At 41.3% G+C, this 25,193-nt stretch overlaps 1 protein-coding gene across 6 annotated transcripts in view; it reads left to right on the forward strand.

The window, feature by feature from the left end:
- Window positions 1-23,945, forward strand: part of tiam1b (TIAM Rac1 associated GEF 1b) — a 39,453-nt gene extending 15,508 nt beyond the window's left edge. For 4 of the 6 annotated variants that reach the window (XM_067507049.1, XM_067507050.1, XM_067507051.1 and 1 more), the window contains 26 exons: window positions 3,198-3,285; window positions 3,397-4,318; window positions 5,193-5,640; window positions 6,003-6,175; window positions 6,466-6,690; window positions 8,036-8,221; window positions 9,231-9,377; window positions 9,538-9,612; window positions 10,015-10,185; window positions 10,328-10,432; window positions 10,876-10,957; window positions 11,203-11,289; window positions 12,071-12,286; window positions 13,153-13,250; window positions 18,048-18,236; window positions 19,171-19,239; window positions 19,575-19,700; window positions 19,813-19,921; window positions 20,574-20,753; window positions 20,865-20,983; window positions 21,073-21,181; window positions 21,274-21,332; window positions 21,438-21,543; window positions 21,628-21,715; window positions 21,819-21,991; window positions 22,270-23,945. In XM_067507049.1, the coding sequence (XP_067363150.1) occupies window positions 3,407-4,318; window positions 5,193-5,640; window positions 6,003-6,175; window positions 6,466-6,690; window positions 8,036-8,221; window positions 9,231-9,377; window positions 9,538-9,612; window positions 10,015-10,185; window positions 10,328-10,432; window positions 10,876-10,957; window positions 11,203-11,289; window positions 12,071-12,286; window positions 13,153-13,250; window positions 18,048-18,236; window positions 19,171-19,239; window positions 19,575-19,700; window positions 19,813-19,921; window positions 20,574-20,753; window positions 20,865-20,983; window positions 21,073-21,181; window positions 21,274-21,332; window positions 21,438-21,543; window positions 21,628-21,715; window positions 21,819-21,991; window positions 22,270-22,814 (4,797 nt within the window). In that variant the 5' untranslated portion in view covers window positions 3,198-3,285; window positions 3,397-3,406 and the 3' untranslated portion in view covers window positions 22,815-23,945. Of the gene's footprint in view, window positions 1-3,197; window positions 3,286-3,396; window positions 4,319-5,192; window positions 5,641-6,002; window positions 6,176-6,465; window positions 6,691-8,035; window positions 8,222-9,230; window positions 9,378-9,537; window positions 9,613-10,014; window positions 10,186-10,327; window positions 10,433-10,875; window positions 10,958-11,202; window positions 11,290-12,070; window positions 12,287-13,152; window positions 13,251-15,302; window positions 15,756-18,047; window positions 18,237-19,170; window positions 19,240-19,574; window positions 19,701-19,812; window positions 19,922-20,573; window positions 20,754-20,864; window positions 20,984-21,072; window positions 21,182-21,273; window positions 21,333-21,437; window positions 21,544-21,627; window positions 21,716-21,818; window positions 21,992-22,269 lie in introns of those variants that run through there. The other 2 variants (XM_067507053.1, XM_067507054.1) reach the window with 2 other exon arrangements.
- The last annotated feature ends 1,248 nt before the right edge of the window (window positions 23,946-25,193 follow it).

The following is a 25,193-nucleotide window of genomic DNA, read 5'->3' on the forward strand; positions in this document are numbered from 1 at the left end:
CAAGTATTTGTCAAATAGAAGTTGGTCTAATACGAGCCTTAAATCTAACGGTCACATATTTCAGAGATGACAAAATTCCACTGCAGATGTCATGGAAATGTGAATGCATGTCCCCCAGAACAGTTTCAGATATCATCTGCATTGGCGTGAAACAGACTGGTTCTGACATAAATCCGAATGTGGCCACTGCGTAGCACAGTGGTCACTGCCTATAGTGCAAAAAGTGTTGTACCCTAATTTTCTTAACATGAAAGCTGGATGTTTGCCCATCAGCTACTCCTTTTTATAGAAGCAGCTTTATATTTTCATGTACAACTTTCCCCAAATGGTGTTAGCTGTGGTGAGTTTCTGTGCATTTCCCCTGAAGCTGTTGTGTTGCTAATCTTGAGTCACAATAAAACTATTCTTCTTTCTGATCTGTGGGTGGCTGGAATCTCCTGTGGTTACGCATTTCATTACGGCCTTGTAACAGATGAATCCTCCCCAGTCCTGCTGTCCTGTGCTTTTATGGAGCCCACTGCAAATGAGAGGTGGCCCACTTATTTGGGTCCTCGCTCCCTCAGTCACATTGCCAAGTTACAGGCTGCATTTTCCAGCCTAATTGCTGACTTCTATTTATTTGTGTATGGAGTGCCACAGCAATGATACAGGGCAGAGATGGGGGAACTAATTTTGTAATGTGTGGTAGAAACCATAGTGTTCCTGGGGATTTGATGCTCTAGATCATATTTTCCAACCCTGGCATTTCTTTGTCATGTATTAATAAAAAGGCAAAGAGAGGTGGTTCTGTGCTGCAGCAGAATTGCAGCTGCAGAGAACATTGTGTTGGGAAGTTGTGGCTGTTTTTAACCTTGAATTCAGGTAACTCAGCCACAGTTAAAATTATAAAGTTTTAAAATTTTGGAACGCAGGTTTACTTGTAGGTTTTTGTTTTAAGAGCTATCCTGGGTCACCTGGGAGAAGCTTTTAAAGGTTTGCTGTTATCCCTGGCAAATCTGGCAAATGTAGCAAGCTGATTCATCCGGCATCCTATTGCAAAAATGATTTTACTGCAAATCTTTAATCATCAAGCTAACAATGATCCTATGGCAGACTGGACAAGGAATTGTTTGTGCTGTTAAGATTTAGATCTGTAGTCTGATGCTAAGGGGACGTGTTCATAATTTGACATTGCTCTCATGTGAGTGGGCGTAATTTAATTTTATAAAATTTTGCTTCCCTCTCTTCTAATTAACTTGATTTTTGGGCTTTGCGCTGCCTTCTTAATTTTTTTTTTATTATTATTTTTTTTAATATGTAGCTATGAGACTACCATAGTCACAGGGACAGTCAGTAAACTGAGACTTTGGTGCACAGTGCAGCAGAATTAAAGCTACCTATATTTTTAAAATGTCTCTTTTGACACATGGGGATATGTTTATGTCATATAGGCTGAAGTCTTACCAAATAAATTGTCTTATTTGGCTTGACTCGAATCACTCGAATTACGGTAAATGAAAAGATGAGGAAGTTGGCATTTATGGAGAAGCAGCTGTTAACAATACATTTTGTATTTTTTGTTTTTGTATTGTATGCATGTGACTTACATTTCCGTTAAATTTGCACATGTGGCATTTTAGGAGCTTGGATGTGGAGCTGGATCCATTTCACTTACAAACATCAATGTAAATCATCAACATAATAAGTCTGGTTCTGACTTAAAAACACATTTCAGGCCTGAACAAATGAGATGGTGCTTTTTAAAATCCACGGTCACTGCACAGTCTGAGAAACATCTTCTGCTACTTAATCCCCTCATCTCTGCTCGTAACACTAATTTCACATCTTATCATTGAAACCACGGAGAGAACATTAGCAAATCCAGCAAAGAACCATGTAAAAGCTCACTCTTAAATGGCAGAAGTTTAACCCATAAATGCTGTCGGACCTGAAAGTGGTGATCGACATTATAACACAGTGGACTTAGTGTTTGTCTTTACAGATCACATCTGCAAAACCATTAAACTTTCAACTTACACACGAAGTTACAGAGCATACAAAATAAAGTGTATATACACAGGATTCAAAGTAGCCCTCGGTGTAATGTCTGCATGTTTGTGTCGCTCATTGAATTGCCTTTTCAGTAATGAGTGCAGTGGCATTTCATTGTTCTGCTCCTTCTGCTTTTATTTTCTGTCCTCTTTTTTTTTAAATTTTTTTTTTTTCTTCTCTAACAAATCAGATAAAATAAATAAATGAGCAGGCAACAAACTGCAGGTTTATATGAAATATAAATAAACTTCCATCAGCATGAAATATTGGACACTGCAGTGCCAGTAAAGAATGATGTGCGGGGTAAGGGAGCAACATGAGGCAGAAAATCGGGGTCAACTTCAGTTTATGTAATGCCCCTTTCACAGTAAGCCTGAGTGCATGCAGCAGCAGAGGGTTGGGCTCCCACTCAAAGGCATCAACTGCACACGCACGCACAAAAAAAACCTACTCCCCCCCCCCCCGAGGGGAGCACACATAAGAAGGAACTGCAGCCACAATGTGGTTGGTTAATCTTGTGTCCTGTGTGTTGACGGTCCCGGGCATGGAACGGGACTTTCTGGTGCAGCCTGAGGAAACGTAGAATCCAAATGTGCAATGTAATGAAAAATCACAAGCGCCTGCCTCCTACTAATGCAGAAGGTAGTGCCTGAGAAGAGAGATCACAACATGGATGGTTCACTTCAGTTCTGAACAACTCGCGTTCACTCACACTAAGGCTGTCGTCGTACTCGTGTGATCATTGTAGGCCCTCTACTTCACAGTCCCTGTGCATGTGGAAGGGGAGTAAGTGGATTGTTGCCGCTGTCAATCGGAGGATGGTGTTTATCTACTTGACTTGACTAAAACCACTTTTTGGGGGGAGACTGCAAGTGATGCACTTGCTCTGGTGCTTAGCTTTTCTTATTCCAACCCTCAACTGATTAGGGGAAAAAAAGCGTTTTACTGTACTACTGACCACAGGGTATAAAAGTTAAAATATGCAAGTTTCTTGAACAAAAACAAACTAGCATTGTTTAAAACTCTTGATCTCTGTACATAAATGACAGTACTAACTTCCCAATTGTTATTAAGAAGCATACAGCGCTCACCTTCTACTTGAAATGTGAGGAATAAACCTGAGTCTGTCATAAATTTGATTACTCTCCTGTTTTTTCTGTTTTCAGAGCTTTGTGGATTGTACCAGCAGCTGAAGAAACAAAATATCTGTGGTTCCAGTGACAAAATGGCAGAAAAATATTTCCTATCTTGGAGGTAGGTTGACTTTCAGAAACAGAATCATCTGTTTGCATCATTTTTTTACGATACAGTATGCTCCTATTGGTTTCCTGCTCTTTGTTTTATTTGGTATCTTCTTTCATTTAGTGTCTGAATCATGGGAAATGTTGAGAGTCAGACCGGGGACCATGCCCTCTATGGTAACGAACGTGGCTATTTGTCACGTAAGCAAATGTCTCGGTCTCTTCGCATTTCCAACAAGCAGACCAGACGCTCTCGACATGCTTCTTCAGGGAAAATAGAGCACAGGAACTCTGAAACGAGCACCCGCTCAAGTAGCACCCCCAGCATCCCACAGTCCTTGGCTGACAATGGCCTGGAACCTTTCAATGAGACAAATATTCTCCCAGATTTTGGAAGCCCCATTTGGTTGGAGCGTGTTGCCATGAATCTGCGGCCTGTGTCCTTTCACAATGACCTGGCCAGTCCCTCAGTGCACATGAATACAATGCACATAACCTTGCCCGGCCCCACTGCAGAGGAGACGCAGGATGAGGATGAGTACATTGGGGAAGTAACGTACCTCCAGAAGACCAGGGAAAGCTCCAAGGACACAGTCAGTTTCAAGAAGAAGAGGTCTAAATCTGCAGACATGTGGCGAGACGACAGCTTGGAGTTCTCCTTGTCTGACCTCAGCCAAGAGCACCTGACGAGCACGGAGGAGATCATAGACAATGCGAACGAGCGAGACTTCTCCGACTGCAAAGGCCACCTGCAGTCCAGCCCTACGGACTCCACTGACAGGGCAAACTCCCTGGACGAGCTGTACAGCCAGAAAGCCGCTGCCTGCAGGCAACCCCATAGCCTTTATGCCAAGTGGCACAACGTCAGTCGGGCCGCCAGACAGAGCGAGGACGATAAAATGATTTCCCCGTCAGAGGAGGACGGAAACCCTTACGGTGCATACACCCTTCCCTGCCGGCGCTCCCACTGCCTGTCTGAAGGCCTAAGTAACCACCAAGCTGCCATGTGCGCCAGTATGCAGGGTAGGAGGGCACAAACTATACAGGTAAATTGTAGAGCAAGTTTTTTACAACTTCTTTTCACCATCCTCAATTAAAATGATCAATTCTTGGAAAACGCATAAGATCGTTTACTGTTTGCTTATAAACCTTCACATCTCTGATTCCTGAACTGGTCCTGCTGTGTCACGCTTCCTTTGAGCTGCTTGGACTGTATGAAAAGCTGCACAGAATCTTAATTTTGTATACAGTCATTACTAACAGGACAGCTCGGGTCAGTCATTTTGCTCCCATTGTGCACGTGAGGTAAATGCAGCAGAGAAAGTACTCGGATAATAAGCTGCTGGAAGAGATTAAATGTAAAAGGAAATGTTGTTTTCTGATGAAACTGTTGTTCTTCTTGGTAGAGGAGACTGTGGGGGTGGGAGCTTAAAAGTCACTCCCGGTTTGAAATGCCTGTCTTTTGTTATGATTATGAGGGGAGGCCTGTGGAAGAGTGTAACAGTAAAACGTGTATGGTGGCCCTGTCACTGCAGGGCACCGTCAGCCCCAGTGAATGGAGCTCTAGAAGCGCATGATTGGGTCATGTGACCAGATGGAGATACCAAGCTTGGTGTAACCCCCTTCATCTCCCAGGAGCCCTTGGCCATGGGGGTAGGAGAGGGCAGACCCGGGGGTGCCACAGGGAGGGCAGGCTGTAGTCTCACAACAGTAGATGCTTTGCTGTGAGTAATTAATTTAAGGCCGAACCTTAAGGATGGAGTCTCTCCCAGACCTTTCTAGTTAGAGATCTTGCTAAATGTTTGTAGATAAGAGAAGGGCTCTTGTTTATCTACAGAGACAGTTTAGTTTTCAGTCAGGGTAGGAGTTCTTCATGTTGACTGTCATGTGATAACTGCCATGGCATTTGCCCCAACGCAGGATGTGACAGCTGGGGAGGGCAGTGAGTACGAGGACAGCGGCATCGATGGGTTGACTGTGGAGGCGGAACACCAGTCCAGACGCTACAAGACCATGTCGGCTTCGTTCACCGTGTGCTCGGCGCACGTCAGGAACATGTTCGCCGGCAGTGACAGCGGCAGCAGCAGTGGTGGTGGGGCCAGTGAGTGTGTGCAGGGCGTGTACGAGAACTTTCGCCACGAACTGGTGATGAGCTCCTGCCAGGCCGAGAGCTTGGAGGAGGCGGGGTCTGACGAGCAGAGCACTATGAGCTCCGCCTACCAATCGGACCCATTGCTCAGCATCGCACAGGGGATGGTGCGCAAAGCTGGCAGACTTGCTGTCAAGAACTTCCTCGTACACAAAAAGAACAAGAAAGTGGAGTCGGCCACGAAGCGCAAGTGGAAGAGCTACTGGGTTTCCCTGAAAGGTTTGTTATGCCCTCAGTGTGTTGACAACATTTACACTTAATTTAATGTCAGTACATCTCAGTCAACAAAACACGCTTTCGATGAGGTTCAGCTTTTGCAGAATTACTTTATTTAGACTCAGATAACCAAGCCTTAAACCAGGCATAACACAAACGTCATCATCAAATGTTGTGCCACTTCTAATGATCTAATTGCTCCCTTGCTGGCAAGTCAGTCATGCTGCACTTCTTAATGATGGCCACTGGAGAGCAGAATGAAATTGCTTGAGTTCTGGGTTTCAGAGAAGTATCTGTATCACTGTTGTGCATTCCCACAGAAAGGGGCCTGTCCTATAATGAAAGGATTTGTTTTGGTTTTTCAGGTTGCACACTGTTCTTTTATGAGACTGATGGCCGTTCTGGGATTGACAACAGCAGTATTCCTAAGCATGCCATTTGGGTAGAAAACAGTATTGTTCAGGCTGTACCGGAGCATCCTAAAAAGGACTATGTGTTCTGCCTCAGCAACTCCCTTGGAGATGCTTTTCTGTTCCAGGTAAGAGAATGTGTTTTGTTTGGTTTTGTTTTTTTTTTTTTTTTTATTTAAATGTCATCTGGTATGTGAATAGGTGCAATTTCTCCCACGGGCAAAGATTACCTCGACCTCTACATGCTCTGTTTTCTTTCCTTCTGTGCTCTTTCAAGATTCTGATTTGCTATTATAATCTGAACTGAAACCCACAGGAAAAGAGAATTAACAGCTTTTTATTTTGAATGTGAACGAGCTGATGTACTATTTAACCTCTGACCTTCGCTGTCTGTCACCCCCCCCCCCCCCCCCCGCAGACCTACAGCCAGACGGAGCTAGAAAACTGGATCACAGCCATCCACTCGGCATGTGCTACCGCTGTTGCCCGCCAGCACCACAGAGAGGACACAGTGCGGCTGCTTCGGGCAGAGATCAAGAAGCTGGAGCAGAAGATCGACATGGACGAAAAGATGAAGAAGATGGGAGACATGCAACTGTCTGCTGTCACTGACGCAAAGAAGAGGAAGACCATCCTAGAGCAAGTAGGTTTCGTTGTACTTTCTCAAGGAGAGCGGACATTTTGATCGGTTCTCTGGGGAAGTTGGAACATGAAGCAAACTTTGAAAACCACAGGAGCAGGACTGTGCTGAAACTTCCTGTTCAAAATTCTGTACACTGATTATTCTTAGGAGCATTTTCAAATTTAGCCTCAATTCAGGTTGCATACCCATTTCCTACTATACCTAATAATATAACTTAAAACAATGTCCCTAGAATAATTTCGACGGCATAAATTAGTATTTTAATAATTTTTGAACATTTGTTAAAGATCTATACCCATGTCCATAAAACTATTATGTGCACATTTTCTTATAATTTCTTTTTTAGTAGCTTCCTCAAATGTTAAAAAACAAAAAAGCTTAATTACATTTAGATTAGTTTATAGCACTAATATGTATTTGTCAATGAATTAAGGATAAACACACAGCTTGTCTTATAACAGGTTTCTCCACAAATGTTTAAAAAAACTATACATATTTTACAAATGTTCTCATGTGAAGCTCTAATGTCTTGACTTCTACTACTCTGACTACTGGAAATGAGCTTCTCTATTTAAAGCCCACTGTTTCTGGTATCAATGCCACGTGTCCTTTTAATAACATATTCAGATTGTACATTGTGTGCTTGATTTCAAGTATAACACGTCAGAAGGTATTTCAGTATCTGTATCCCTGTGGTCTGATGCAAAAATACAGGTCTTCATGGTGCCGTCCGCTAGAGGCTGCTCAAGCTACACAGCTCCCAGCCACAGATGGCTTCTTTTAACATTATGTGCAGTTGGCACCAGATGATAGCCTGCCATTCTTTCAATTAATGGCAAGGCTCACATTGTCTTTTTAATAGGTCTGTTTACAGAGAAGGGAGAGCAAATGGCCTTTGTTTGGTCAATTTGGTATCGCCTGGTTGGATCGCTTCTGTTTGGCAGTGTCAGGTTTCACATTGTGCAGAGCTGAATAGATGTAGGCCTGCTCCTGAGAAGGCTAAAATGCTCCCAGCCTCTATCTGCCAGTGGAATGTGCAGGATTGTTTCCTCTCTCATCTCTGGGCTACTTGGCAGGGATACAGGGCCCTCCACCATGGAGCTGGCCGCCTCTTCCAAACACCAGTGCAGGACCATGACCGGGAGGGGAAGGCCCAGTGAATAATCACAATGTCCTACTCTACTGCCCCAGTAAACAAAAGCCATTTCAGAGTGCACGTTGGCAAAACTTTAAGCAAAGTGGCAACAGCTTTTGGGGGGGAAAGGGGAGATTAGCTTAGTCATGATCTGAAGTTGCCACACAAACTTTAACTAGACGTTACTGTCGTGTTCCCCCTACTCTGCAGATCTTCCTGTGGGAGCAGAACCTGGAGCAGTTTCACATGGATCTATTTCGCTTCAGGTGCTACCTGGCCAGCCTACAGGGAGGAGAGCTGCCCAACCCCAAACGCCTCCTGGCTTTTGCCTCTCGCCCCACCAAGCTGGCAATGGGCCGACTGGGTATATTCTCAGTCTCTTCTTTCCATGCACTGGTAAATATCACCACTATGTGTTATCTCTTTGATAAAAACTCTTATTTAAATGAGCTTTTATGGAGTATAGTTATGATGCATCTTAGGTTTACAGCATTTACATTTTTATGCATTTAAGTGGAGCATTCACAGATGTGAGTTCAAATATCAGATTCAACTTCTAACTGTTGGAGAGATCAACCCTGCAAGATCAAAATAGTGCATCTTTTGATGTCTAAGTATACCTGGTGACTCGCGTGGCAGGGCAATCGTTTCGAGACACTAGCATGCATTGCGTCAAACTGTGTGTATACACTTTTAACTGCTATTTTGAGATCTGGGTCATGCAGGGCACTTGTTTGGGAGGATTAGGCTTGGTTTTGGCCTCCCACTGCTGCTCTGAGTTTAGGTATATTGCAGCTGAAAGAACTGGTAGTAGTGGAAAATATCCATTTGACTTTTTACAGATCTGTGTATAGATGAGTGTTTTTGATCCACTCAATTCAACCCCATGAAAATCTGTATCAGCACTAGGTTCACAACTGAGGACGGAACACTAAAACAGATCTGTGCACACAGAAGGGAGCATGCTCTAAACCTTAGCACTCATTCTGTCTTAATGCTTAATTCAGCAGTTTAAGATTGTGTCCTCTTCAGACAAGAACCATAGAAATGCCAGTTTGGGTAAAACTCTGCATGAGTCTAGTGCTTGGATGTGTGAAGTAGACATGGCAGCTCTGTATGTTAACAATTTATCACATTAAAGCTCATGTGACCCCTTTTCCCTTATTTTATTGAATGAGAGAAGTTGGTTAAGAAATTCTTCAACTGTTATTTACTGACTGATTTATAATATGTATTGCCATAGATTTTTTATGCACTAATACATTTTGCACAATTTTAAATGCTACTTGCTTCGTCTTGTGTCCCTTAAATGTTTTTTATGGCTAACTTTAACACATGTCAATATGGGTTAAACAGATTGTTACAGATTGTGTGTTTGAGCCCCTGCTGATAGATATTTTTGCAGGTGGCTGCTCGCACAGAAAACGGCGTCAGACGGCGAACACAGGCCATGTCTCGCTCCTGCAGCAAGCGCAAGAGTAGGTTCTCCTCCCTCTGGGGTCTTGACACTACCTCAAAGAAAAAGACAAAAGCCCATCCCACTATTAACCAGGTCCGTGAGGTTTTCCGTTCTTATCTAAAAAGTTTTCCAAGCAGTTAATAAAAAGCTTTGATAACAAAAGAGAGAATTCTTACAGCTTTTTTCTTTATTGATTTATCTTTTACAATCATGCTTGAGTTATGACCATTTGACCTACATTTTGTTCTTTCAGGTTTTTGCTGATGGCGAAAAGCCAGTGAAAAAGTCTGTAGATGGCACATATGTCGATGCTGCTAAGGAACACACAGTAAGGAGAAATCGTTGCCTTTTTGTTTAACATAAGAGGGAATTTACTCAGTTTAGTCTTTAGTAAGCACTGGTGTCAATGACATATTAGGAAGCAGCACAGCAAAGGCCCAGAGGCTCCAACTAGAACAATTATTCAGGCACATTAGGTAATTTGTAATTTCTCATAGCTTTTGCAAATGAACAGTAATGTTCTATAGTCTTTGAAAAATGTATTGGAAATGCTCTGTGGGTGCAGCAGCAGCCACTTCGATGGGAAATACTGGCAAGAGTTCAGTTTGGGAAACCTAGTAATAAGAGTTATTACCTATTTCTAATCAAATCAAACTTTGCGGGTTGTTTAGTATAGATTCATTTTTCTGTGTAAAGTATCAGACTGAGTGAGCTTTTTATGTCTTTGAAGAAAAGTGAGGAGGGTACGGTGAAATCCCTTCCACTGCCCAGCACAGAGTGTGACATCTGGGTCCCTGACCACATCACCCCTTCTTGGGTGTGTCTGCCAAATGACCAGCCCGTGCTAACCATCATCCAGCCAGGGGAGTCTGCGCTGTGCGTTCTGGAAACCATCTGCAAGGTAACGGCCCCCAGCCTCGAATGACCCGTCATAGCCACACGTACATAAGGCCTCGCTCCTACAGAGTCTTTAAAGATGATTTAAAAAAATGTTCTGACTTAGTTTTGACTTTTTTTTTTCTGACTTTGCCCTCATCCTGCAGGCTCACCAACTTGATCCAACCAAGCACTACCTGCGACTCAAATTTCTAATTGAAAATAACGTGCAATTTTACATTCCCAAACCAGAAGAGGACGTGTGCGACTTGGTATGTAACTACTTGATTACTCCTCCTCCTTCTCGAGATGTATTAAGATTCCCAGAGTTTACAACAAAAAACTTTTTAAAGAAATTGGATTTCTTTAAACAAAGTAATAGGATTAGAATGTGGGAATATTTATACACTATGCATCTCAAAAGCATCCTATGTTGTGAATCTTAATAGATTTTGTAATTTCATGAACTGCCTGCCTGGAAGTACCAAAGCATGAATCTATTCACAGGAAGCATTAATAAAAATATCCATTGTGTGTTTTGTATTTAGATCTTGTAATCATGGGATGACATAGAGCAGAGTTAGAGGCGCTTTTTCAAACAATACAGAAAATCAGCACCCTCTTTTTGTGCTGTCAATAACCCACCCACCAGAATATGAATGAAGTAGGCTGTTGTTTCAGGATTTATATAATATCGTCTTTTTGTTCTTCACAGCTTTACAAAGAAATTGAGCTCTGCTCCAAAATAACAAAAGTCATCCAGTTTGACAGAGATGAATCCTGCATGATCGGTTACGGTAGGACCCATTGTTTCTTTTAGTTTAATTATCATAAGTGATGAGTATCAAGTTAGTATCAGATCTTCCATAGGTGGTGTTGTTTTGGGTATAATTATTGCTTTTCCTTGACCTACACACAACCTGTGTTTTTTTTTCTTTTTTTTTTCTTCCACAGCACAAATCCCTTTTGAAGTGTTTTTATATAAGAGTCCCCCATGTCTCTCTCTCTCTCCTCATCTCTGCCTCTCCTTTTCCTCCTCCAGGTTTCTCCATTTCAGTGGTGGAGGAGGATGGAGTACAGCAGCTCTACATCACTGATGTGAAGGCGGGCGGATTAGCCTTTGCCAAAGGTTCATTACCCTTTATTTCCCATGAAGTAAACTCCATTCAACACTTGATCTTTTGTCTCTCAACCGATGAGTTACTGTACATGAATTAGAGCTAGAAAAAATATTTTTTAAAAATCTGCAGTGCATTAGCTGTTTTCCCCTTATTCTTTTTATGTGTTTTCAAAATGGAGCGCTTTCCTCACAAAGGTCAATAGACAATTTTACTCTCTTTGGAAATGCATTAGTGCATATTTATTCTGTCGGCAGGGAAGGTTTCAGACAGCAGTTCTCAAGGGTGTTGATTACTATAATCACAACCACACTGCCTCTCACTGGCCTTTGTGAGGGATGATGCTGAATACGACACCTGACCGCAGCTGCTTCACAGTGGTACCCCGGCTGAGATGGACTGCAGGGTTGACTGATGTCAAAATAGCTTGCTGGAGTTGCTCATAATGCAGTTGGAGCTCTGGTCACACAGTGATGCTGTGCAGCAGACTTGCACAGTCTCAGTGACTTACAGCATCCTTTTGTCAGACCCACAAGCATGAGCACCTTCTCTATGCTTAGTGAAGTGTGTGTGCAACTAATGATCTCCAAACTTTTATTGTTACTCTGTATTGGATTCTCACATTGTCATCTAATCATCTTAAATAGGACTTTAATGTGCAGTAAATTAACATTGAAATGAAGTAAGTTGTTGTTAACGTCTCATTAGGGGAAGGAGTAAATGTTTATCCAGTGCATGGATGCGTGAGAAGCAGTAAATTGAATCAAAGACAACGATGCTCCCTCTCTGCAGGTCTAAATGCAGGGGACGAAATACTTCAGCTGAACGGAAAAGACTCTCACAGTCTCAACTTCTCTGACATGAAGATGGCGTTCTCTCAAGCATCGTTGGCTTTGACCGTCTACACCCTGCCTTCTGTGGACCGCCGTCAGCTCTGCTACCTGCCGCCCCGCCGCTCGGACGCCGAGGAGGAAGATCTGTACACTGACATCTTTTCCCAGAGTCAAGGTGAATCGGAAAGTCATGGGATTTACAGGGGACAACATCAGAAGTATTGTCCAGTTTAATTATTTCACTAAGACCACTAACGGCAAAATTCTTCTTGGTGGCCTGTTGAGTGTATTTCAACTAGGAGCAGTTACCTTCTGGGCAGAATTAAAAGTAAATGGATGAGAGGGCAAAGAATCGATGCATGTTGCAAACTGGGATGTTCCGCATTAGGTGCACGGAGCTTTACCCTTTTTAAAAGAAATTTGAACTGACCATCCACCTTATGTAAAGAATAATGGCTATTTTAATTCAAGCACCAGGCAGATTATCCGTTTACCAGAAAGTAGAAGATCGTTGGAGCACCTTGGAAAAATGCTCTATAAATAAAATGTGGCGTCGTGCTATTTCTGCTTATGGTGTGGGATCCCAAATTTAACCGCTGGGGTGGGCATAGGTTGTCCCTCAGCCAAAAGAAGCTCACTCAAAGCTTGATGATGCCCTGGTGGTTTTATTATAATTTCATTCAAGTAGCTAAAAAGGACTTTATGCATAGCACAACTTTTCACAGTCTGAGAAGTTGCATTTTGGTAAACGGAGCTTTAATACTTGGTTGTCTTGGTCATATTGTTATTTTTAATAATTCTGTAAAATTTAAGGTGGATTGTCAGAGGTATTAGACAAACATCAATAACACAATATGCTCATGCTTGCCTGACACAAATCGTGAGCATTGCAGATTCCGCACTGTACTGGAAACACCAGTTTCATTTACACACACTGAATTGACAGTGTCCTAATTAGGCAGGATAGAAAGCCCCAGTTTTAAAGGGAACTTTAGAAAAGGTTTCCTGAAGCTCATATATGGCTGTTTTGTATTGTTGCAGAAGAGATCCTGGACGACGGAGTGGGACTGTTACTGGAGAGCTCGGGAGACAGCCCGGATGACGACTCTGAGATCTTCAGTGAGTTTGAGCGTCGAAAGGTAAGGACATTGCTTTATAATCTTTAGTGGAATGTGATGTAGTATTTCTCCGTAAAACATCTTGCGTATGATGTGCTGGCTCATCTTCTTGTTTATTGGCCTTGTCCTTCAAAGCATCCCCCTCATCTGTGGTGGTGTTATTGTTAAGAGCACTTAACAGCTTGCATCCACACAGTTACAGGTGCCATCTGTTACTGGCTTATTTATGTTGTTTAGGAAGGCAGAGAGCGTCCATGTGTACTGTATATTATCCAGGTGTTAAATGCTGCTTCTCAATACAAATCGACATCAGGTTTAGCTTTACCTATACATCAGAAGTTTACATTACGACTCTTCAAGGTAATGTGAAGTCTTCCCGTGAATGTAACAAGTGGTAGAATGCAAGCTTAATCAAAGACTCATCAGATTGATTTAGAATTTAGCTATGAATAACCAAAAACAAAGCACAAAGGAGTGTTCGCAAGGGAATAAGGAAAAAAAACCTCAAAGACCTACATTTTCTTTGGTTGAGGAGTCTTTGACTGAAGTGGGATTAAGGCAATGGTGTCTTGTCTTTTCTACTACTGTCTAAATTCAAAAGGACAACTGGGCTCCTGCTCATGAAATGCAAAATGGAAGATTTTCGTGAAGAATTGATCTCTTGTCAAAACATAACCGTGTGAATTAAGGGCTCACGAGGAAAAACTCGCATGGATCACCGTGAAATCCTTAGTCATCAACTGGTCACATTCCCACTATTTTAATCTTCGCCCTCTCTAACCCAGTAATTTATAGCATTTAGTTTTTTTAATGAGCAGTTGTTAATCAAATATTGCACCAAGTTACCAGTTTGTGTTTTAGCACTAGTTGTACTTGTAGAAGGATTAGATGATAAACGGTTGTTACAGGCTCCACACAATTGTCTTTGTGTAGTACTGAAGATATTATTGAATCAGTGTAAAAGAACTTCAAAGCTGCAAGATGAGTGAAGAGAGAGAATTTATGTACGAATTATGTTAATCTGGATTTGTACCGCCAGTTCAATCACAACGAAGCAAAATGATATAAATGTTTACCGACTGATCCCCCTACGTGATGCCCACGTGTATAGAGTGACGACAGTTTTCATCGTTTTCAACTTCTTGTTGCAATGAACATGGTGAAAAATATCAAACCCCAACAAGCTGAACGTTTTCTCTCAATAATTAATATGTAGGTTGTAAAGTGAACTTTTCCCAAAAGTTTACTGCTGTCAAAGAGAGTCATTAGTATCTACTGATAACTGAATTTAACCCTAGAAGAACATATTTATTTGGAAGAGAGACAAATCTTTCTGTCATTGCACTAAAGGGCAGAAATTCATTATAACAATTGTATTTTGTTGTAAAAATGTATATTTGCAATATAACATTCATAACTGTATTTCTCTTGTCCTAAAATGATTGAGGTGGTAGTGTTGTTTTGATCATCAGGTTTCATTCCCCTGACTCACCGTTTGGTACCATTCTTTTCTTAAACCACCATGCTACCAATACCAATATGTCCACTGGCAGTAGACTCATGAATGCTGTGCTGTTGCAAGACACTTTGTGCTCTGAATAACAGAAACAACCCTGATTTGCAGCTGTCTCGACATACAAATTCATGCCCTCAGTTGAAAGCATTTAGGGGGAAATTTTCCTACTGCTTTATTAAAAGATGGAGGGCACCAGATATTTTTCCTGTTCTTTTCAGTTACTGAAAAGGAAGTGCATTCTGTGGCCTTGTGAACCTAATCAGAGGAACTGGTTACTAAGTAACTAATGAAATGACTTAACACATTGTGGCACACCTAACAGTTTCCCACTCTCCGTGTTCTTCCTGCAAAACCTCCCACATCAGCTGGTTTTGTATTCACCCTCCTCTGCAGCCTGCCACTTTGCAGCCCCTCTCTCCACATCACTCTCCCTCCATTTCTGAAATTCTGTGTTCATATTCTACTGCGGTGAGGCTCACCCAGCCAATCGTGCTCCTCTGCAACCTTGAGGAGGAGACTCCTTCCTTTCTGCTCCTTTGCTTTCTCCCCGGACTGGAGGAATATCAAGACTCATTTACAGTGCTACTGGAGTTGGCCAGATCTTCACACTCACACTTTGTGCCTGCATCTAACCAGCCTGTAGAGAAGAGAGAGAGAATACAGTAGAATATCAGTGACAGAACTACAGCCGACTCAAGGCGAAAAGAAGGGGAGTTGGAAGGCTGTAAGCACTGGTGGGCGGAAAGGAGGCGGCAGAACAGCTTCACTCATCCTTTATTACAAGCACCTTCTTCTTTTTTTATTTATTTCAATTCTAAACAGAAGACAAAAGGGCTAAGAAATGTGTTGGAAAGACACAGTATAGACTTTACTCTCCAAAGCCTGGAGTCTCTTCCTCTCTGGCACTTACAGTTGCGCTGACTGACCACCTGTACCCTGCCATGTCCCTCCTGAAGTGGAGCAAACACAGCAAGCGCTCCTCAGACTCCATCTATGACATGCTTCATCTGGTGAGATTACTTCTTTGTTTCCTCCTTTACCTGGTTAGTTGTCGGTGCTGTTGTGACAGATGGTGAGCTGTTGTTTTATTCCAGCGACGGTAAAACACCTTTCCTTCTCAGCATTTGTTCGACACCTCCTCTTAGCTGGCACTGACAAACAGGAAGCTGTGAGTCACCGCTATGTCGCAGAATTGCCCCATAATCATTGGAGTGCTCCACAGGATCCCAAAATAAAATGCGGCATGTAGTAGCAGAGTCCTTGCACTTCAGATGCCAGATGACTTGGACTTTACATGACTTCGACACAGTACTCTGGCCTTTGCTGTAGTGACACTTTAACTTTTGCAGAGTTTTCTCTCTTGGCAAGTAGAGCTGTGATTTCAGGCTTATCTCAGATGGAAGACGTGCAATCGAATCCCTGCTCCATCAGAAGTGCTTTCATGCTTTTTAATCTATTTCAACTGCCAGGGGATAAAACTCATACTGGAGATGAGCGTTTCTATGACTGTCTCTTATCTACATATTGTTCTTTTCATATTAAAGGCTTTGCTCCCCCACCCTTATGTTTTTTTTTCTCTCCTGTCATGTCATGACTGTCCATGCTCCCAAAGCTGCCATGGCGTTAATTAGTCCAGATTGTGATTGTGAGGATGATGACTCTTCATGACATGCATAACAGGATTTTTATTTTTTATTTTTTTATCGGCTGCAAACTTGTGAGGCTGTTCTTCTTCTAACTAGTTTTCATACTGTACGTCATTTTTTATTGAATATACAAAACCTCATCACAATAGTAACAGACATGTTGTGTTGCTAATGGAGCAATCTCACTTGTTTGTGTTGTGTTTAAAAGCCTATCAGATTCTATTTACTAATGATAAGTAAATATATTAAAGATTTCAGGATTAGCATTAAGACTTTTTTTGTAACTTGAAAATGATTTTATGCATACGTTTTTTTTTGTTTTTTAAATGGCACCAAAAATAAATAAATCTCACCCAAAAAACCCAATGCAGCTCCTTCACTACAGACGTAGCTAAAATTGCACCAGTGTGTTGGTGTAAATTCCATTTACAAATTACATTTACAGAAACTCCACTTCTAGTTCATCTGTTCTGGGAGATGGCTGATTTATTTTGGGAAGATTGTCAAGCGGGACAAACTGCTGTCGTGTCTCACATATGAATGTGTCTGATTAGATAACAATGCCGATTAGCCACTGTTAAGTCGCATTAGAAAATGTGTACCTTCATTTGATACCATGGTGCTCCTTCAATCTGCATGTATTTTGCTTTTGCATTTCTTTAGTCATATTTTAGTGAATAATATTCCTTCCTGTGTTTTTATATATATTGTACATTTTGAAAGTATTTTGTGTGCACAATATTTAATACGAAAAGTCACTCATACACTGCGTAGAGTGATGACAGACCTTGTAGCTCAGATTGTAATTAAGATTATTTTTATCCGAAAATAACATTCTATCTTCTGCAGCTGTGTGTAGGCTGTATTATTTCCCAGAGAAGCTTGTAGGTGTGACAGGATAAATTACAAAAGTCTGGCTTATATAAAATAAAAAGACCTTCAAATTAGCAAAAAGGCAAGAGGGGCTCTGCACCTGCAAGTGTTCCCTACTATTTGGCCATAATTGTGCTTCTTGCAACTTTACTAAATGATATTTAAGAGTGTTTACATCTTTACTTAATGAGAAGTCATTGAAAAGATCAAGAGGTTCTCTTTTTGGTTTGTATTGATGTGAAATACTCTGGTTGCTATGGCTTGGAAGGTTGTAGACAAAGTTACAGTATTAGTTTATCCATGTAGGCTGTTGTTGAGTGGGGTCTATTTTTGTCCAAAATAATAGTCTCATGCACATCAAGGTTGGTCTCCTTGGCAACCCATACCGTGTGTGCACAGACACCTTTTTTTGTGTGTATATTTTTCGATTCTGTGCAACAGATTAATCATTATACGTTGACCCATCAGTAGGAGGAAAACAAGGGGAGGGAAAAGCATGTGAGTGACAGGAGGCGGAGAATCATTGTTGTGACAGTCTGAAAATAGCCCAAATTAGTGCAAATGATTTTTTTATTTTTTCCCCTCGCTTGCTACTTCTCTGCAAGCTCACTCTCTGCACAGCTATGAATCTGTGCACATCAGTCAATGGAAAGTAATACCTGCAAGTTATTTAAGGTGCTGATCCTGAATTGACTGAATAATTTCCTCTTTGTCATCAGGGTTGGTGTTGCTTGATGCTTCTCCTAAAATCCTTTTGAGTTTTTACTTCCTATTTATTTTTAGCAGAGTACGGAGCAGGTCGCTACTTTCTGCCGCAGTCTTCATGATATGAATCCCTCGGAGTGCGTGTCCTCATCGCCCAGCCCAGAGTCACCCTTCCCACCGCTTGCAACTCCTCGACAGCTCTCCGATGTAGACAAGCTCCGCAAAGTCATCTGTGAACTTGTGGAGACGGAACGAACCTATGTCAAAGTCAGTATCACTCATCTTATTTGTAAGAAGCAGATGGTCTGTGTGTGTGGGGTCCTTCTGTCCATCAGTCTTTGTTTCTCTCTGCCTTGAATTGTGTTAGCCCTGCGCATTACCTATTCCACAGGACCAATCCATATTTATCTGTGTCCCAGGAGGCACAAGGGGGACACAGCTGTGCCCTTGCCTGGATATTATCTAATTCTTTTCTGCCCAGTATAAATGTGGCTCGGTGAAATAACTAGGTTAGTGAGGGTATATCATAATAATATCAAGGATCTCAAATGTTATACATCAATACACGCGGGCGCACATTTACTTCATATAGGATTAACATTACACATAATTTTGTGGGGTTTTATAAAACCTCCAAAGACAATGTTGTGTGTGCGCATTGTCTTTGTTTGGCAACATTCTTAGTAATATAAAATGTAATTTAGCTGCCGATGTAAAATCGAGATGGATAAATATTTGAAACACTAAAGAATTAAAATAACAGAATAATAAAAATAACTGTCGCTGATGCTAAAGGTTGATCATTGTGTGTTAGCAAACTATTAACTAGTAAATTATTAAATAATATACTTGTGATTATTTTTAGTGATAAGGTTTGTATTTGCTATATGTAATTGGTTTTTTTTTTTTCTTTTTTTTTTTTCTTCTGTTTTGAAACGGGAACTAATTTCTTCAGGATTCTACAGCTCAGCTATGACTAGTCTTGCCACAGTAGTGGGTTTTAATATAGCTTCCTTTCCTGCTTGTGTTTGATCTCAAAGGGACGTTTTTTCCCCCACTCTGACTTTGGCCACACTTTAATTGCCGGTTTGTTTTGAGGAATATGTAAGAGTTATGTAAAGCAGTTTGCTTTGCATGGCTATATTCTATATAATTACTTGGACATGCCCTAAATCAAGCATCATTTACTCTTGTCTTGCAGGATCTGAATTGCCTCATTGGGAGATATTTAACCCCCTTGCAGAAAGAGACTTTCCTCACCCAGGATGAGGTATGTCTATTTGTTTCCCATCAGCCTTTGGGTGCAGTTGGCTGCTTTTAAATGCCAACACTATTAAAAATGGTCTAAGAAAAGTGGGTTACATAACCATGTGAAGAGTAGCCATGTATGAGAACAAGAGGGGATGAGAGACAGGGAGACTGAAGTGCTAAATGTGCTACGTGCACTTGAATAAAAATTTAATATTTTGTGGTATTATGTTTTGACCATCTCCATGGTCTAACTGTAGCAAGGAACTAGTATAAAAAGCCCTAAAGAGAACTATTCGAGAACAGTGCAATAAAAAGACATTAGTTTGATTTTGCTCAAATGCCGTTTTCTTTCAGCTGGATGTACTGTTCGGGAATTTACCAGAAATGGTGGAGTTCCAAGTAGAGTTTCTTAAGACCCTTGAAGATGGAACTAGGTTGGTTCCAGATCTTGAGAAGCTGGAGAGAGTGGATCAGTTTAAGGTACTACCCCCCCCCCCATGGTCACACTGATGATGATGATGATGATGATGATACACAGGAATTAATCGTACGCTGACCATAGTCTGACTAACTTCCCTTCCCTTTTTCAAAGAAAATTCTCTTCTCCCTGGGAGGCTCTTTCCTGTACTATGCAGACCGTTTTAAAATCTACAGTGCTTTCTGCGCCAGCCACACCAAAGTTCCTAAGGTGCTTGTAAAGGGTGAGTAAATGTGCACTTGGGTCAACAATCCTCCTTGGCTCAAAGGAGATGTATGCATTCTATCAGCAATCTGCCATATCCTGCGAGGCTCCATAAATCTTCTGAGTTGTCAGCCAGACAGGTGTCTGTCTCATCTCTGCATTCTTTCAATCTGGTGGCTCCCAGGGTTAAAAGTCCCGCCACAATAAATTATAGCCACATTATATTATAAAGAAAGCAGTGTTGAACAGCCTGTTCTCTAGGCAGTACACCCACTCCCTTTAACACTGAAGTGGATGGCTTTGTTTGCTACATTTACAGTGAGTCAAGTAGGTTTTGGCCATAATGAGTTTGGTGAGGTGACATTTGGGTAAAAGCAGTAAACAGATTGTCCCTGCCCACCTGTGGACACAGTAGATAAAATGACTAATTTTCACTTGGCTGTGGGTTAAATTAATACAAGATTAATGTATAAAAGACTAACTGGGTTTAAGTTGTTGTAGCACAGTTCTGAGTAATGTTATGCAAAATAATTAAAGCTTGTTTCACATGAGTAGAATGCAAGCTTTGTTATTAGGATTTACAGTCCATTAAAGCAAAAATCAAATCATCAATCAAAAGGATAAGATGTTTGGAATCAGGTGCATTAGCTGTTCTTTTCTGGTCATTTCAGCCAAAACTGACTCCGATTTCAAGGCCTTTCTGGATGAGCGCAACCCCAAGCAGCAGCATTCTTCCACCCTTGAATCGTACCTAATCAAACCCATTCAGAGGGTGCTGAAGTATCCCCTCCTGCTAAAGGAGCTCTACTCACTCACAGACCCAGACAGTGAGGAGCACTACCATTTGGATGGTAAGACCTGGTTCACATGTGTGACTTAAGTATATGAAATCATTTTTGCCAAGTTAAAATCCTGGGTAAATATGGTCACAACAAGTAAACTCAAATCCACATTGTTTGCAGTTGCCATGAAAGCCATGAACAAAGTTGCTAGCCACATTAATGAGATGCAGAAGATCCACGAGGAGTTTGGAGCAGTGTTCGACCAGCTCATCACTGAGCAAAGTGGTGAAAAGAAAGAGGTACATTGGACAAGAGTGGTCTGGCTCCGTTCAGTAAACTTAAAAAGTCAATGTGGAGTGATTTCTAGTATTTTGCTGCTTTTTGCTAGGTTGCCGATCTGTCCATGGGAGACCTTCTACTCCATACCAATGTGACCTGGATCAACCCTCCTGCCTCTTTAGGGAAATGGAAAAAAGAGCCCCAGATGGCTACTTTCGGTAAGTCACGGAAAGGGAGGGAAAACTTCTTACTAGATTAAACATAACACATTTAAATTTGACAACTATACAATTCTGCCATTTCTTTGTAGTATTCAAAACAGCAGTGGTCTTCATATGCAAGGACGGGTCCAAGCAGAAAAAGAAAATGGTATGTTTCCATACAAGCAAGATGCCTTTGACAACATCTAATTCTCTTTGCAGTGTAACCTTTTTTTAGTTTTTAGGGAAATAACCAGGACCTCTTTGATTGCAGGGTGCCTCCCATCGAGCATCTTTATCTTCCGATGATAAGGACCCATTTCGATTCCGTCATATGATCCCAACTGATGCCCTTCAAGTCAGATCCTTAGCAAATGCAGGCAAGTGATTCCATAAATAATGATAGTTTTCTCAAATCCTTTTTTTTTTTTTTCTGTACTCATAAGTTTCAACTTCTCTCATAGATGGTGACAGCTCTGCTGTATGTGAGATTGTCCACACAAAGTCAGAGTCAGAGGGGAGGCCAGAGAGATCATTTCAGCTGTGCTGTAGGTGAGGATCTTATCTAATAAAGACTCAGCCATGTGTGGCGATCTAGCGCTCCGGTCTATCTACTGAGCGACAAAATGATAGCATGCCATCGTATCTCTTTTAGCTCTCCAGAGAGCAGGAAAGACTTTCTGAAGACTGTTCACTCTATCTTGAGGGAGAAGCATCGCCGGCAGCTCCTAAAGACAGAGAGTTTACCCCTCAACCAGCAGTATGTGCCCTTTGGAGGCAAGAGACTCTGTGCCCTGAAGGGAGCCCGTCCCGTCATAAATAGAGCAGGTAAATGCTGGCCCAAGGCGCTGAATGCCCCAAATACTGAAGTTGTTCCTTTTTAAGTCATGGAGATTAATGCAATACAATAAAAGCATCCAAAGTTAATTGAATCTGAGCTTTTCATTAATCGCTTACCTAAATACATACATGGGGTCTAGAGTTAGTTTGTTGCTCAATAAAGTGCAGTTCACACACTAAAACAGCTCTGAATTTCTCTTTATGCTCAGTCACACTTTACGAGTGTCATTTCTGTTAATTGTGCCAATATATTGTTTTATTTGCAGCATCTGCCCCAACCAGGACTCTAGGCAGGAGGAAGCTTGTCCGCAACCGCTTCACTATTGACACAGATATTGTTTTTGATGGTGAGAATGAACACGACCTTACTGCACCACAGGAACCCGACTCAAATCTGCTGCAGCAGGATGATGGTCCTGAGCCGCAGCAGCAGTCTGAGCTGGAAGGTGACACAGACCGTTGGGTGGAAGAACAGTTCGACCTAGAAGAATACGAGGACCAGGAAGAAGTGAAGGAGACAGATATCCTGAGTGATGATGATGAGTTCTGCAAAACACCCAGAGCAACAGCTCTTCATGATGACTTGGAGACCTCTGTCATGGCTTTGTCCTTGGAAAGTGAGGAAACAGAAGAGACAATGAGTCTCAAGTCTCCAGTGGTCAGTGAGACGCACGATGATGTGAAGTTGTCCGACACGGAGAAGCAGAGTGCCACAATTGACGACAACTTGGAAGATCAAAAGCAAACCGGGAAGGATGAGATTATTTGGGTAAGACGAGGTTCAGGTTCTTCTCCAGACTGTGACACATAAGCTGAAAAGGACCGTGAGTGTCCTAGATTTACATGGGCTCCATCAAGATTAGACATCAGCCTTCACCAACAATGCATGGGCATTGATGTATATTGCACAGCTAGTAGAAGATATATCCTTACCTTACTTTTACTGAATGCTTTTTGTACAAGTAAGATCACCAGTGGAGCAATACAGGAATCCAGAGAGAGAGAGGAGGGGCAGCTTTATCTCAAATCAAATGCTGATACATAGATGTCAGGAGTAAACTTTGAAAGATGAACTTATGGTACAATCAATCATGGAATTTAATCAGTTGCTTTGATCGGCATGGTTTGCACATTTGGGCAGCATTCTATAGTCCTGCCTGCTGTTGCCAAATTTTGGTATTGTGAATACATTGATATTTGTTTTGTCTGCGTGGCGCTGAGATCCGATGGTTAAGGGCTGTGTATTATTCGTCCTGAATGAGATGGAATAAATAATTAAAGGACAGTCTTTTCTTGCTTAGTTTACTGTACTTGTACATTTTCACATAAATATAAACTGAAATGTTTTTAGGGATATATTTCCTAAGTATGGAGTTTGTTTTTTTTTTTGTTTTTTTTTGGCTTCTTTTACAATTTTATTTTTAGCCTGGAAAATATGTAATAAGCCCCCATGTCACAAAGGACGGGGGATTTTAATTTTCTTTAAGTCAACACGATCCTGTTTTACTTGAATTTGCATTTACCATTTCGTGTCTCTTTTTGTTTACTGTGAAACCATTTTATTGAATCTCTTTTGCTTTTCAGTACTGCCATTCAAAGAACACTCACCGTGCGTATATTCGTAACACTCTGTTATAAGGAATTTGCACATTAGTTACTTTAAGAGGTCTTGTGTGTTTAAAAAGTGTTCACTGAATTAATTACAAAGCAATGTTTGTTTATTTATTTAAATTAATTTAGCAAATTAAGAGTAAACCAACACAAGTAAGCATTTATCACAGAGTCGGAAATTGCTCAAGCAATCAAGAAAGACTTACGGTAAGACTGAACAGTGACAAATGTCCCTTGTAAACAAGTCATTACAATAAGACTACATTTTTATTACTGTGTATATAGAAAAAATGTATTGATATCATAATAAATAGTTGTTTCCTACTTATAATTCTGTCTCTGTAGTGATTTGTTCCAATGTTCTTTTAGTCAGCAGCCTCATTCTCCACCATTCTGCTCACATCAGTACTTAAACTATCGTGATGACATATGTGGTACCACACGGAATTTAATGGCAAAACAGAAGCACGTCCAACGGAAGTTAATAACCACACTGTAGGTTTGTAAGCAACAGCCCCTATTAAGGTATCTGTAGTAAGTGTATAAGCGTACATACTTATTCTATACACTCGCTCTAACACAAGGAAAAAGCACCATTATGAGTGACAATGTAATTGGACTAAAGTAGAAAGCGTCATATTGACAGACAATGATAACTAAGGACAATTTTGTGCTAAGCAGCTGTTGCATAAGTTTGGTGGATTTTAGTTAGTGCTCATGAGGACTTCACTTGTGATTTCCTCTTATACTTCATCCTGGTATATGGCATTATGATTTTTGAGAGCCATAATGTCAGTGCATCCTTCACAAGCACTCCAAAACATGACCAGCGATGCCAAACATGGAAAAGTTGCATTAGATTAACAGTGGTCACAAGTGGACACTCAACCCAGTTAGTGTCTCAGCTGTGAATATCTGCTTTACAAACCTACCAAATATTGCCTTAAAAATGGCCATTGACTTAAAAAATAAAAATAAAAAAAGTTCCTGTCAACTTTAACAAAAACCAAACATTAGCTCCTTTACCAAACTGATATTTAATCGAGGGCTATCCTGGTTTAAAGTGCTGCTTTTCTAATGTTCATCTGCGCCGCTTTTTGGTACTGGACTGTGACAACTGAGCAGATGAATGGGAAGGTAGACACCATGATGCCGTAGGAAGAAGGTAACAACTAGGCTCAGTACATTGTAAACGTCAAAACACTTTCGTGGTTGTTTCATCTCAAAATCCAAACTAGTAAAATGGATGACGTGCCCCACATGGCAACTCCTTTAATATTCAGTTACTAAAATACATTTAACTCTTAGGAGGCAGGACACGTCCTGAACTCCTGTAAGGTCCTCACAGCCCTACCTCCTGTTTTATGTCGTGCAACTCAAGCCAACCAGCCCCACTCTCTCTCTAACCGCCACCACAAAAACCTCTGATGCTTGTTTAGGTAAAGGGGAAAGATCATTTGACTTCATGCTGTACAGCAAATCTGCAGCAGAGCTGAGATATGGTTGCGTGACCAGTTTCTACTTGTGATATGATTTACGAAGATTGATTCCCCCCCAATCTTTATATAAAATAAATGAC

Source organism: Channa argus, chromosome 6, assembly GCF_033026475.1.
Source record: "Channa argus isolate prfri chromosome 6, Channa argus male v1.0, whole genome shotgun sequence".
Taxonomy (NCBI): Eukaryota; Metazoa; Chordata; class Actinopteri; order Anabantiformes; family Channidae; genus Channa; species Channa argus.